Below are 12362 nucleotides of genomic sequence, written 5' to 3'. Positions count from 1 at the left end.
TGATGATCACATGCATTCTCCCAAGAAGAAAAAAAAAAAAAAAAAAAGAAGAAAAACCCTCTCTAGCAATACACACTAAACTGAGCATGTGCAGAATGACTCCACACGATATGTGTTATGGGATAAGAGGGGGGCACTGGAAGACGGGGAGGATCAGAGAAGTCAGGATCAATTGCATTTTTACGCAACTGCATACCCGTGCCGTTACTTCAGTGCTCTGTGCCGTGGCAGAAATGCATGGGAGTAACGTCAACACAACTCAGCCAATGTAGCAGCCAGAACATGCAAAATCATAAGGAAGACCGGGTGAAGATGGAAGCCCTGTCAGTGGCAACAGCACGCCACTGGAGGGATTTGTCCTAAGGCAAGTCTTTCATAATGTGCTACAAAAATATGGCATTATTTTGAAGGGTAATTTTTTTTTTTTTTCCTTTTTTGGGAGGTTTACTACTGCTTTCAAGTGTTCAGACAAGCTTGAGGTCCTATGTATACACCTGACTGAAAGAAACAACTAGAAAGGTAGGAAATTGTTTTTTTTTTTATTTTTTAGGTATGATGTGTAAATAACACAAACAGAATGGGATTTTACCAAATGCCTGCAAAAGTGGAAATACCACTGAAAGCTTCACCCTTTAAGTGTTGGTAAAAAATACAGAGAAACAATAATTCACAAAGACAAGACCACTGTTCTGTTACACACTCACATTTTATCTTTATTAACGCCAACTGTTTGTTTTTTTTTTAATAGTTTTTATTTTTGTGATTTAAAACAATAGCACAAAAGAGGAATCCGGTAAGTCTGAGAACCAAGGCCCATGGCCCTGCCACTACGCCATTAGGCTTCACAATCTGGGAAACCTAGAAATTATGCAGGAAAAGGAGAGGATAGGCAGAGGACAGATGTTAAGAACAGGAGCACAGGCAGTTCACTGTGTTCTTCTTTAGCATAGTTAACAAATCGAAATTAAGGACAAGTCCATCGACAGCAAACAGGCTGCCACTGCGCAAGGCTTTGCAGTACTGAAGGGGTTATTTGTCCAGGCCACTGAAAAGTTGAGAGTCGTGGGCATGAGAATGTATTGTGCTCAGACCCCTAAGATTAAATATTCCTTCCAGTACAATGGGTTAAACTCCAAAACAGACAACAGGAAACCAACAGTTACAGTATTCTTATGATGGGAAATACAAGAGGTAATTAAGGGAGCAAACAGGAGGGGATGACCCCCTCATCAAAAATAAAGGACTATCTATATACCCAGCCACTTTCCATACCTGGCCTTGGCTAATTCACACTCTGTAATAACTTGTCAGATTGCGCTCCCTTTTCCTACAGATAACCACCTACAGTGGTGTCAGATATATCTGCCTCTCAAAAGCCAATTGAAAAGTCCCTCTCCTGGTCTACTCTCAGGCAGAATTCCCTCGGAAGAGGTTTATGGCGATTCACAGTTAGCAGCGTGATGCTGTGTTTTTTTTCCCGTATGTACAGACTGACTGAGCAATTTAATAAAATCCCTAAGGAGTTGATTGGGGACTAAGCAGGAGCTGACATGGGTTTCTGTTTTCCGACCAGCTCCCCAGTAGGTGGAAGGGTGTTGAGGGATGAGGGAGGACAAGTACAGAGCCTCCCATAGAGGGGGCCTAGGGTCTAGCCTGTTGGGGCGGTGAGACAGCAGGCGGATGGGAATGACTGTGCACATTCACACAGCAGATGAAGGCGACTTGCGCAGCAGTAGATACTGGTGCATGGCATCACCATCTCTCTTCAGCCAGGCAGCATTCAAGACTATATTTTCACAGCACTGTTGCACCGTTCGCTCTGCAGAGGGCGCTGGATGAGCTTCAAAAAATGCCTAGTGTGAAAGACAAGCAGAAAAGAAGTAATGTCAGTACAAAAAAAAAAAAACATCATCTCAAACACTACACGCTATATTTTAGGTTCAAGGGTCAACATGAGCCAAACCTGCACTTGTAACAGACAAGGAGCGGTTAATCTGCTAACACATGAATAGTAGCATATATCCCTCTCAAGATCCAGCCAACCCTGCTGTGTTGTGTGACTGCACAGTATGAAAAGAAAATTATTTTTTGGAGCCAAAATCTAAGCTCTTTCTTGGTGCAGGCAAATCCGTAGTTCCAGGAAAGGTCACAATTCAGAAAAAGTTTGATACTTTAGATAAACAGAAGAGTTATATGGATTAGAAAGGTGCATGCTCAAGTAAAAGGAATGTTTTCGGTTTAAAGTTTTAGTAAGGTTAAGGATTAGGTGGGATTAATGTGTTACAATATAGATTAGGATATATAATGTAAACCATGAACAGTGCTACCCTACCCCCCAACAACGTATATCACCTAAATAATCCCTACCATGGAAACCAAATCACTGTAAAAAAAAAAATTGTATCTCTTTATCTCTCTAGATCTCTACATCTACAGTGCAGGAAATAAGTATTTGATCCCCTGCTGATGTTGAATGTTTGCCCACTCACAAAGAAATGATTAGTCTAAAATCGAATGGTAGGTGTATTGTAAAACTGACAATAGCAACAAAAAAATTCAAAAGAAATGCATGTCTAACAAATGATGCACTGATTTGCATGTTCATGAGGGAAATAAGTATTTGATCCCCGTCACAAAACATGACTTAGTATTTGGTGGTAAATCCCTTGTTGGCAATCACAGAGGTCAGACGTTTCCTATAGTTGGCCACCAGGTTTATACACATCTCAGGAGGGATTTAGGTCCACTCCTCTTGACAGATCCTCTCCAAGTTATTAAGGTTTGGTGGCTGACGTTTGGCAATTCAAACTTTCAGCTCCCTCCACAGATTTTCAATCGGATTAAGGTCTGGAGACTGGCTAGGCCACTCCAGGACCTTAATGTGCTTCTTCTTGAGCCAACTCCTTTGTTACCTTGGCCGTGTGTTTTGGGTCATTGTCATGCTGGAACACCCATCCACGACCCATTTTCAATGCCCTGGCTGAGGAAAGACGGTTCTCACCCAAGATTTGATGGTACACCCCCAAAGCAGAATGTTTCCACCACCATGTTTGACAATTGGGATGGTGTTCTTGGGGTCATAGGCAGCATTCCTCCTCCTCCAAATACAGCGAGTTGAGGCCAAAGAGCTTGATTTTGGTCTCATCTGACCACAACACTTTCAACCAGTCCTCCTCTCCATCATTCAGATGTTCAGTGGCAAACTTCAGACAGGCCTGGACATGTGCTTTCTTGAGCAGAGGGACCTTGCGGGCACTGCAGGATTTCAATCCTTGTCAGTGTAGTGTGTTACCAATTGTTTTCTTGGTGACTGTGGTCCCAACTGCCTGGAGATCATTGACAGGATCCTCACGTGTAGCTCTGGGATGATTCCTCACTGTTCTCATGATCATTGACACTCCACGAGGTGAGATCTTGCATGGTGCACCAGACCTAGGGAGACTGACAGTTGTTTTGTCTTTCTTCCATTTGCGAATGATTGCACCAACTGTTGTCACCTTCTCACCAAGTTGCTTGGCGATAGTTTGGTAGCCCAGTCCAGCCTTGTGTAGGTCTACAATCTTGTCCCTGACATCCTTGGACAGCTCTTTGGTCTTTGCCATGGTGGTGAGTTTGGAATCTGATTGTTTGATTGCTCCTGTGGACAGCTGTCTTTTATACAGGTAACAAAATGAGATTAGCTGCACTCCCTTTAAGAGACTGCTTCTAATCTCAGCTGGTTACCTGTATGAAAGACACCTGGTAGCCAGAAATCCTGCTGAATGATAGGGGATCAAAAATACTTCCCTCATGAACATGCAAATCAGTGCATAATTTGTTAGACATGCATTTCTTTTGGAATTTTTGTTGCTATTCTGTCTCAGTGTTACAATACACCTACCATTCGATTTTTAGACTGATCATTTCTTTGTGAGTGGGCAAACATTCAAAATCAGCAGGGGATCAAATTCTTATTTCCTTCACTGTATCTATCTCTCTAGATCTATCTCTCGCTATCACAAAGTGCAAGCAAGATATATATAAAAAATGCATCATGCAATCATAAATACAGTAATAAGTGCCACATGCAATGGGAAACAAATTCATATGAATCTCATAATATGGATATAACATTGTGTAATATTCCTACAGAGGCATACAAAAAGTGTCCCACGTGTTTACATGTTTTAATGTTGATAGTGGACATTATAAACACATGGGGCACTTTCATTATCCTTCTGTAGGAATATTACACAATATTGGAACATTCAGCCACTCACAAGGAGCTGTGTATTTTCTAATTGGATTCAAAGCTTCCTGTGACTGGCAGGCAGATGAGGTCACGATCTAAGCCCCAGCCCCATAAGAGGGAGGCTTGTTTTCATACAAAGATCCCTGTGAATGGCTGAACAGTGCTCAACCCAACTCAAGTTTGTTCCAGGTGTGGGATGGGAAGTTCCCATCCCACTGCTGGAACACAGCGCTGTATACTGTATGTAGTTGAGGCTACAATCAGTTCATAGGGCAGCTGAAAGTCTTAGGGCTCGTTCACACTAGGCTGTTTTGCCAAAGCGTTTGGCAAGCGTTGGTCCGGTGTTTGCGGAGCGTTTTTAACGCTCGGCAAACGCTCCGCAAACGCCGCATGCGCGGTTTAGCGGCGGTTGCTAGGCGTTTGCCGAGCGTTAATAACGCCCCACAAACGCCTATAATGCATTTGAGTGGTGTTACCGCTCCGCAAACGCCCCGCAACCGCAAACTCGACCAGAGGCGTCCGTTTTGCCGCGACGCAAACGCTCCTGTTAGAACAGCACCATGTGCTGTAATGTGCAGAGTTGGCAGAGGCGTTTGGGAAGCGGTAAAAACGCTTCCCAAACGCCTCTCTGCTGCCTGCACACAAGGCTAGTGTGAACGTAGCCTTAGTCAAGCAAATACCTCAGACCAGCTTCACAAGTAGGACGTGGCTTTTTGCGACAAACAGAGCCCTCTGTGCCCCAAGACCTGGGCTTCAACAGCCTTCCTGTTAGGCTACATTCACACCTGAGCTTCGCATTATTGAGCCTTTTTGGCGTTTTGTCGCACGTTTTTGAGCTTCCTTGTTTTTTATAATAGCTATGCTTTTCAGCTTTTTTAGCTTTTCCATCAGCTTTTATTTAATCTTTAATTATTCATATTTTTTTTTTTCTTAGGGTAAAAGGGTTAGAGTTAGGTACAAGGGTTAGGATTAGGGGTTGGGGTTAATATTATATTTAATATCTTCTTATTTATTATTTTTGTTACAGTCTTATTTATTTAAGGGTTAGGGGCAAATATTTATTCCTTATTACATATTTATTTTATTTAACGTTTCTTGATTATTTTTATTTATTGATGTATTTATTTTAACATTTAGTTATTCTATTTTTTTTTTTACATGTTTTCATATGAGCAGAAAAATGTGCCAAAATGCACAAATCGATAGTTTCTGTTCATTTCTATGGAATCAAAAACATGCAAATCTGCACGATTTGAGCAACAAAGAAAGAAAGAAAAAAAAACCTCTAGAACTTGTTTGAGCTTCAGGAAACTTGGAGATGTGAACTTTCTTCACTGAGAACTGATTTTTTTTTTCTCAAGAGTCACTAGCCAGTTAAAGTAGCAAAGTGCTGATTAGCAAAAATTTGCCCTGGTCATGGAGAGTAAAACCTCCTGGAGTTCAAGTAGTTAAAATATAATGTAGCATGTGATTTTAGACATGCAAACAGAAAACACAAAAGGGCGCACTCTCCTCGTGCATTAACGTGGTTACAAATGAATTTATTAAAGACATAACAAATGGATTCTCACAAAACAAATGTAAAAAAACAAACATGAAGTCTAATGGGTCAATGTTACAGGACTGGAGTCCTGGGATGATGGTGCTCGTTGGCACCTGGTGGCTGGTATCAAGACTCCCCCCATCTTTAGAGGGCTACACCTCACCAAGTGACATATACAGTTTTACATGTGGAGCATGAAGATTAGAGCACTGGTGTTTTGTTTTTTTGTGTTTTTAGACCTATTTAATTTGAAGGAGTTTTTTTCATTTGTAGCGTGAGGTTGACAGTTTTAATTACAAAAAACACAGGGTTTAGAAAGTCTGCCTTTTAATTGCCAACTTTGTGTTGTCTGACTCTTTGTTCTGCTTTATTGATTTCCATAGGTCTGCAACGGTCAAACTGGACCATAGGTCTGCAACTGTCAAACTGGGATGCCCTGCTGGTGGGTTGGCCAGTGTAGTAGAGACAAGAGGATCACCAAGATTTCTAGAATGTTGATTGGCACAATAGTTTTTGCTCACACTGAGCGCCACCCATCTGGAGAGGCTTGCATCCAAGGTGTAACTCAGACAGAAGGGTCTCCCAGAGATACTGTGGGCAACTGGAACTATGACAGTTGTTTCAACTTTGTTTGAAGTAACAAAAAATCTAATTTGCCAAGGATAGAGGAGACATTGGCCAGAATAGTCTATTGGAGAACTCTGTGAGACTGGGCATAAGGAAAGGACTTCCAAGGAAGAGACAATTAGTCACAGGATCCCAATACACAAGAAAAAATGAGCAATATTACCCTTGAAAGAGAGAGATCTTTAGTCGGTTTTGCACAAGTAAATAATACTTTTGCCTCCCTGGTGTCCCGCAGCATGCCCAGGTATTCCAGACATGGCGATGGGATGACATAGGAGTTGTGCTGATTCAGGAACTAGTTGAAAATCTAAAAGCGTTTCCAGGTCATCCGTAGGCTGGTGCAGGTATGCCAAGATGGATGCCCCTTGCTCTGAGCAGGGCCAAGGTTTGGTAAAAACCCTCAGGACTGTAGTTTGGTCTATAGACAAGGCTATGAATTGGAAGTGTAGCTCTCCAAAAGTGAAACACAGAAAGCACTGATGTGAAGTACATACACCAGGCCATAACATTATGACCACCAACAGGTAAAGTAATTATTTATTGATTGAATATCTCATTACAATGGCATCTGAAAGTAGGGGGAGTGGGGATTTATTAGGCAGCATGTGAACATGTCCCTGATGTTTTGAAAGCAGAAAATAAAGCCAAGCGTAAGGATTTGTGCAACTCGGACAAGGGCCAAATTGTATTGGCTAGATGACTGGGTCAGAACTCCTCGAAAACTACAGCTCTTGTGGGATGTTCCTGTTCTGCAGCAGTCAGGACCTACCAAAATCAGTCCAAGGAAGGAAAACTGGCAAACCAGTGACAGGGTCATGGACATGCTCATTAACACACGTGGAGACAGAAGGCTAGTAATCCAATCAAAGAGCTACTTGTAGCTCAAACTGTTAAAAGTTAATGCTGTTCCGATAAAAAGGTCAAAATGTACAGTCCATCTCAGTTTGTGGCTTGTGGAGCTGCAGACCTGCCCTGTCAGGGTATCCTTCACTGAACCATGTCCAGTGTCAAAAATCCAATCCATGGATCCTCCACCTCACAACACACAGGACTTAAATTTGCCTGTGATGGCTTGATGCCAGATACCACAGCATACCTTCAGTGGTCTAGTGGAGTCCATGTCTTGATGGATAATGGTGAGAAGTCAGTGTTATGCCTGAATGGTGTATAGAGACAGGGATCTGTATTTCACAAAAGCCGAACAAAGGTGGCAAGTGTCTTGAGGTCCAAGGTAAGTCGGATCATATCTCTTTAGAGGAATGCAACAGGTTTTGCTAGAAATCCTGAAAAAATTACTGAGGTTGAACAGAAGCCAAGACTGTCTGAGATACAAGGTGTTGTAAAGACTCAAAGAGCATGCAGGTGCACTGAATTTACAATGGGAGATATAAGGCACAAAAATGTGTCCTGTAGCTAGCAGACACTACATACCTTACATAGGAATCAATGATATTGTAAATCCAGTACTAGGACAACATCAGTATTCTTATTACACAGGACTTATATAGCGTAAACAATTTGTGTAGTGCTTTACAATATGAAGGGAGACAGTACAGCTACATTACAATCAAAACAAGAGGATTAAGTGGGCCATACTCATAAGAGCTTACAATCTAATAGGGTGGGGCAAGTGGCACAAAAGGTTCTAAGTGTGTGGGATGAGCTGATGGAAGTGTTAAATGTCTAGGAGGAGTTATAGGCTTCCCTGAAGAGATGAGTTTTTAGGGACTGCCGGACAGACTGAGGTAGAATTCCAGAGGATGGGAGAGGCTTTGGTAAAGTCCTGGAAACTAGCATGGGAGCTTGAGAACAGGAGATCGTGAGAGGGGTGGAAAGGACGGTTTGGGTGATACTTGGAGACAAAATTGGTGATGTAGCTCTGTGCAAAGTAGTGGATGGAATTGTATGTTGTTAGTAGTTTTACCTCACCTTTTTAGATAAAAATGAGGACAGGCTTTTTTTTTTTTTTAATGCTGACATGCATTTGCTGGTTACCCTGCAGGCACAGAAGGCTTCTCACTGGGTTGACACCACTCCTGAGTGGAAAGTTTGGACCTCCCTTACGGTTATAAACAAAATGACCTCGGAAAAGAGCCAAAGATGGTCCCTATCTTGAAAGACAGCTTTAAGTTTCCTTCTCTGGGGAACACTTGTACTTTATCCTCCTGTGGTGTCACTGATGTTATTCAGGGAGGCCACAAACATGTGAGAGCCAGTGGCTGGTAATGCCACCTGAAATTAATTTATTTGCCACCTGTAGACCAGCTCTTAAACCAAAGATTCCTTCTCAAGGCAATAGCTGCACAACTAATACACAGCAATGAGGCTAGCTGCATTCAATGAAGCACCACACAGAAACGTGCTGGCTTCATTCCAGTTACTCCACCAGGGCAATCAAGTATTCAGGTAATCTTTCAGAGCTCAGGTCCTGGCACAGGACTGTGGCCTACTCAGCTAAGGCCTTAGTCATCTATGTAGAGATGAGACAGACCTCTTAACCACTAGCCTACAGGGCACTTAAACCCCCTTCCTGCCCAGGCCAATTTCCAGCTCTCAGCGCTGTCACACTTTGAATGACAATTGCGTGTTCATGCAACACTGTACCCATATGAAATTTTTATTTTTTTGTAACAGATAGAGCTTTCTTTGGTGGTACTTAATCACCTCTGGGTTTTTTATTTTTTCTTAAACCAAAAACCACGGGAAAAACACGTTTTTTCTTAGTTTTTATTATAAAATTTTGTAAATACGTGATTTTTCTCCTTCACTGATGTGCGGTAATGAGGCTTTAGTGATGGACACTGATAGGTGGCATTGACTGGCATTGTTAGGAGGCACTGACGCACACTGATAGGCGGCACTGACTGGCACTGATAGGTGGCACTGATGGGTAACACTGAAAGGCAGCTCAGATGGGCACTGATATGTGGCATGGATGTGCACTGGTAGGCACTGTTCAGCACTGACAGCTGGCACTGATGGACCATGACAAATGGCACTTCTGGGGCCACATTGATCATCAGGGCACACTGATCATCAGTGCCCTGATGATCAGTGCACATGTCCCCTCCGCGGAATGCCGATTACCGGCTCTCCTCTCGAGCTGTCAGTGTGACAGCTCGAGAGGTGAGAAATACCGATAACCAGCATTTCCCTGTTTACATGCGATCAGCTGTGATTGGACACAGCTGATCACATGACCGAGCCAACATCTTCGGCTCTTTCCGTGGATCGGTGATCTGCTGTGTCCAAGGGACACAGCGCACCGCCAATCGTCGCGTGCTCCCTGAGCTGCGCATGCGCAGTGGGAATGGAAGGACGTCATATGACGTCCTCCCAGAGCGAGAGAACCACCTTGTGCCCAGCATTGGACTATATAGTGGGCGGGAGGTGGTAAAAGAATGCAGAATCTGTGAATTGAATGACCATCACCTTGCTAAAGAGGGACAATCATGAATCTACCGCAGATGGCATGGACCACTTCCTTACCAGGTCCCACAAGAGTGGAGTAAGAAATGTCAAAGAAGGTAGGTAAAGAAAAGGCCTTACCAGGGTGTTTCCACTTCTCAAGATAGTATACAGTCAAACTTCTGGTGATTAGGAAAGGATATAACTGTAAGCTTTTATTTCCCAAAACCGAGTACACTACTGATTCCACTGTCAGTTGGGGAAAGCGAAGAGTGTGGAGCACTGCCTGGACTAGGCTTTAAATGGTCTACTTAAGGCGTGAAGATTTGCGGCAGAGGGCTTATCTTTATTAAAGATATCTAAGCATTTTGGACAACGTTGAGCGCTCCAGGGTTTGCTCTGAACAAGAGGGCGCAAGGGACTCAGGAGTTGGCGGGGGCCTTTGGAGAGAGCAGTGGATCTAAGGATCTGGAATAGTGACAGATATGAGCAATTTTAATTTTGTAGGATGACTACAGGGGCACAGCATGATGTACTGTGGTCCTGTTTTAACTTACCCTGTCACTTGTTTATATCTCAATGTTATGTCACGCTCTTATCTACCTATTTGACAGCATACCCATGCAAGGTGTTGGGGAAAAGGGTGCCAGATGTGGGTGACTTGCCTAGTGAGCAAAGGGAGATGGCGCTAGAAGCGGTGCACAATAGCTACTTAAATACATCTCAACGCCTGTCCCAGTTATATTTACTGTTGATGATATACTACACCCCTTTGAAATTATTTAATTTGGGCCTCCTTAAGGAATGACTATGTCCCAAATGTGGCAGGGATTATGGGCGCTCTGATACACGTGTTATAATGCTGCCCGAAATTGCACAGATATTGGGAGGCAGTTTTTAATACCATTAATAAAGCATTCCAAACTACCCTTCCTCTGGACCGAGTGTTGTATCCTAGGCATAGTTGATAAGGTGATAGTGATCCAGCTTGACAGGGAGACGGTCTCTAGAGCACTATTTCAGCCACGTAAAGTTTACTACTCCATTGGAAAAGCACTTCCCCTCCTACTCTTAAAGAATGGGTGGAACACATGGGTACTACCCTCAGATATGAGTGGGTTATTTACCATCATAGGGGTTGTCCGGCTAAAATTAACAAGGTCTGGGATGGTTGGCTGGATATTCCTGGCCTAGCTCAGGTGAACCTAGTCATGGACAGATTATTATGTTGATCTCTTTGTATCAATATCTACTGTATCCTACCACCTGCAGGCATAGGCTCTCTCAAGTGCGCAGTAGGATGGTGGGGCAATTCTCAATGACTCTGCAGTAGGGCATAGATTTTGTCTAGTACTTCCTTGGTATGCTGTTTACTGTACCTTTGAAACTCTATTGTAACAGTCTAGTCTCTATGACTGAACATTCTGGAACATGTTATTATGTATACAGTATATGCAATTGTTTCAATAATGTTCTTTTTCACAAAAAAAAAAAAAAAAACTTACTTAACTATGTATCTTTTATCTTACTATACAGTTAAATTCAGGTTGTGCAGTGCTGGCTCCTACTTTTTTTTTTAAGGTGGCTCATAATTCTGGATGAGATTTTTCCAGGCTTCTCCTAAATTGTAGCTAAACCCAAGAACAAACATTTAATATACTGCAGCTTAGAAGACCTTGGATGCACTAGCTGCATTTTATTACATTTTTCACCTTTTGATTTTGCTAGTAATACTTTCTGTCCTAAGCTGACATCACTGTCACTATGGCAGAACTACAGAACACTTCCCCATTGTCTCCTCTTAACATTGGGTGAGATGTGTTCTGTAGTTCACAGAGAACTGGGAACAACAGTCAAGAGAGGCAGAGAAAATATGAAGTTGGCTCTCATATTTTTAGCAGGATTAACAAGTAGGGAGATCCTACTGAACTCACCACCTTTTCCAGTAAGAACAAAAAACAAAACCAAAGCGTTTTGCAAATGGCAGCAGTGCTAAGCAAGTGAACAGCCCTGTGTGGTCACTGGCCAGAAGGGAAGATGCTTGGCACAGGACCTGGAAGACTGCAACTATCACTGTAATAGTGGTGACTACTACAGTGCTTTCCACCTTTCCCAGTGGTCCCTCAAGTATCAAATATGCATACTTACACTGGTTCAAGGTGGAACAGTAACTATGTGTTTTTCACTTTTTTTTAGATTATTAAATGGGAAATGAATGTTTAACTGCTTCCAAAGGGGGTTTGACCAAAAAATATTTTAGTTCCACAGTAGAAGTTTACCCTTTTCAGCACTATACAAAATTTTGGCTGACGTTCCCTTAACACTGGATGTTAAAAGCCTCTGGGAGGTCTTCTACAGAGGAATATACACTGTGGTGTCCTCTTATCAAGCAGTGGTAAAAGACCGCTGCTCAGTTCTCCGGAATTCTCGGAGAACACAGTTCTTCTGTGAATGCCTTTGATGAAATCTCTGAATGAAGGGAGAATAATCTACAAACGCTGGAAAATGGCTGCTTTTACTATAATCTCGCGAGATTACAGTAAGAGATCAAAA

General features: G+C 42.6%; 1 protein-coding gene across 1 annotated transcript in view; it reads right to left on the bottom strand.

Annotated features, from left to right (window-relative positions):
* Positions 1–687: 687 nt before the first annotated feature.
* The window catches only part of NPEPPS (aminopeptidase puromycin sensitive), a 135401-nt gene continuing 123726 nt past the window's right edge, over positions 688–12362 (bottom strand). Inside the window, exon 23 of the mRNA XM_089674315.1 lies at positions 688–1853. Coding sequence (XP_089530441.1) covers positions 1701–1853 — 153 coding nt within the window. The 3' untranslated portion in view covers positions 688–1700. The remainder of the gene's footprint in view (positions 1854–12362) is intronic.

This window comes from Staurois parvus, unplaced genomic scaffold (genome assembly GCF_062004578.1).
Source record: "Staurois parvus isolate SC_StPar_1 unplaced genomic scaffold, SC_StPar_1.0 ptg000151l, whole genome shotgun sequence".
Classification (NCBI taxonomy): Eukaryota; Metazoa; Chordata; class Amphibia; order Anura; family Ranidae; genus Staurois; species Staurois parvus.
This window is presented reverse-complemented; position numbering and strand designations above follow the sequence as displayed.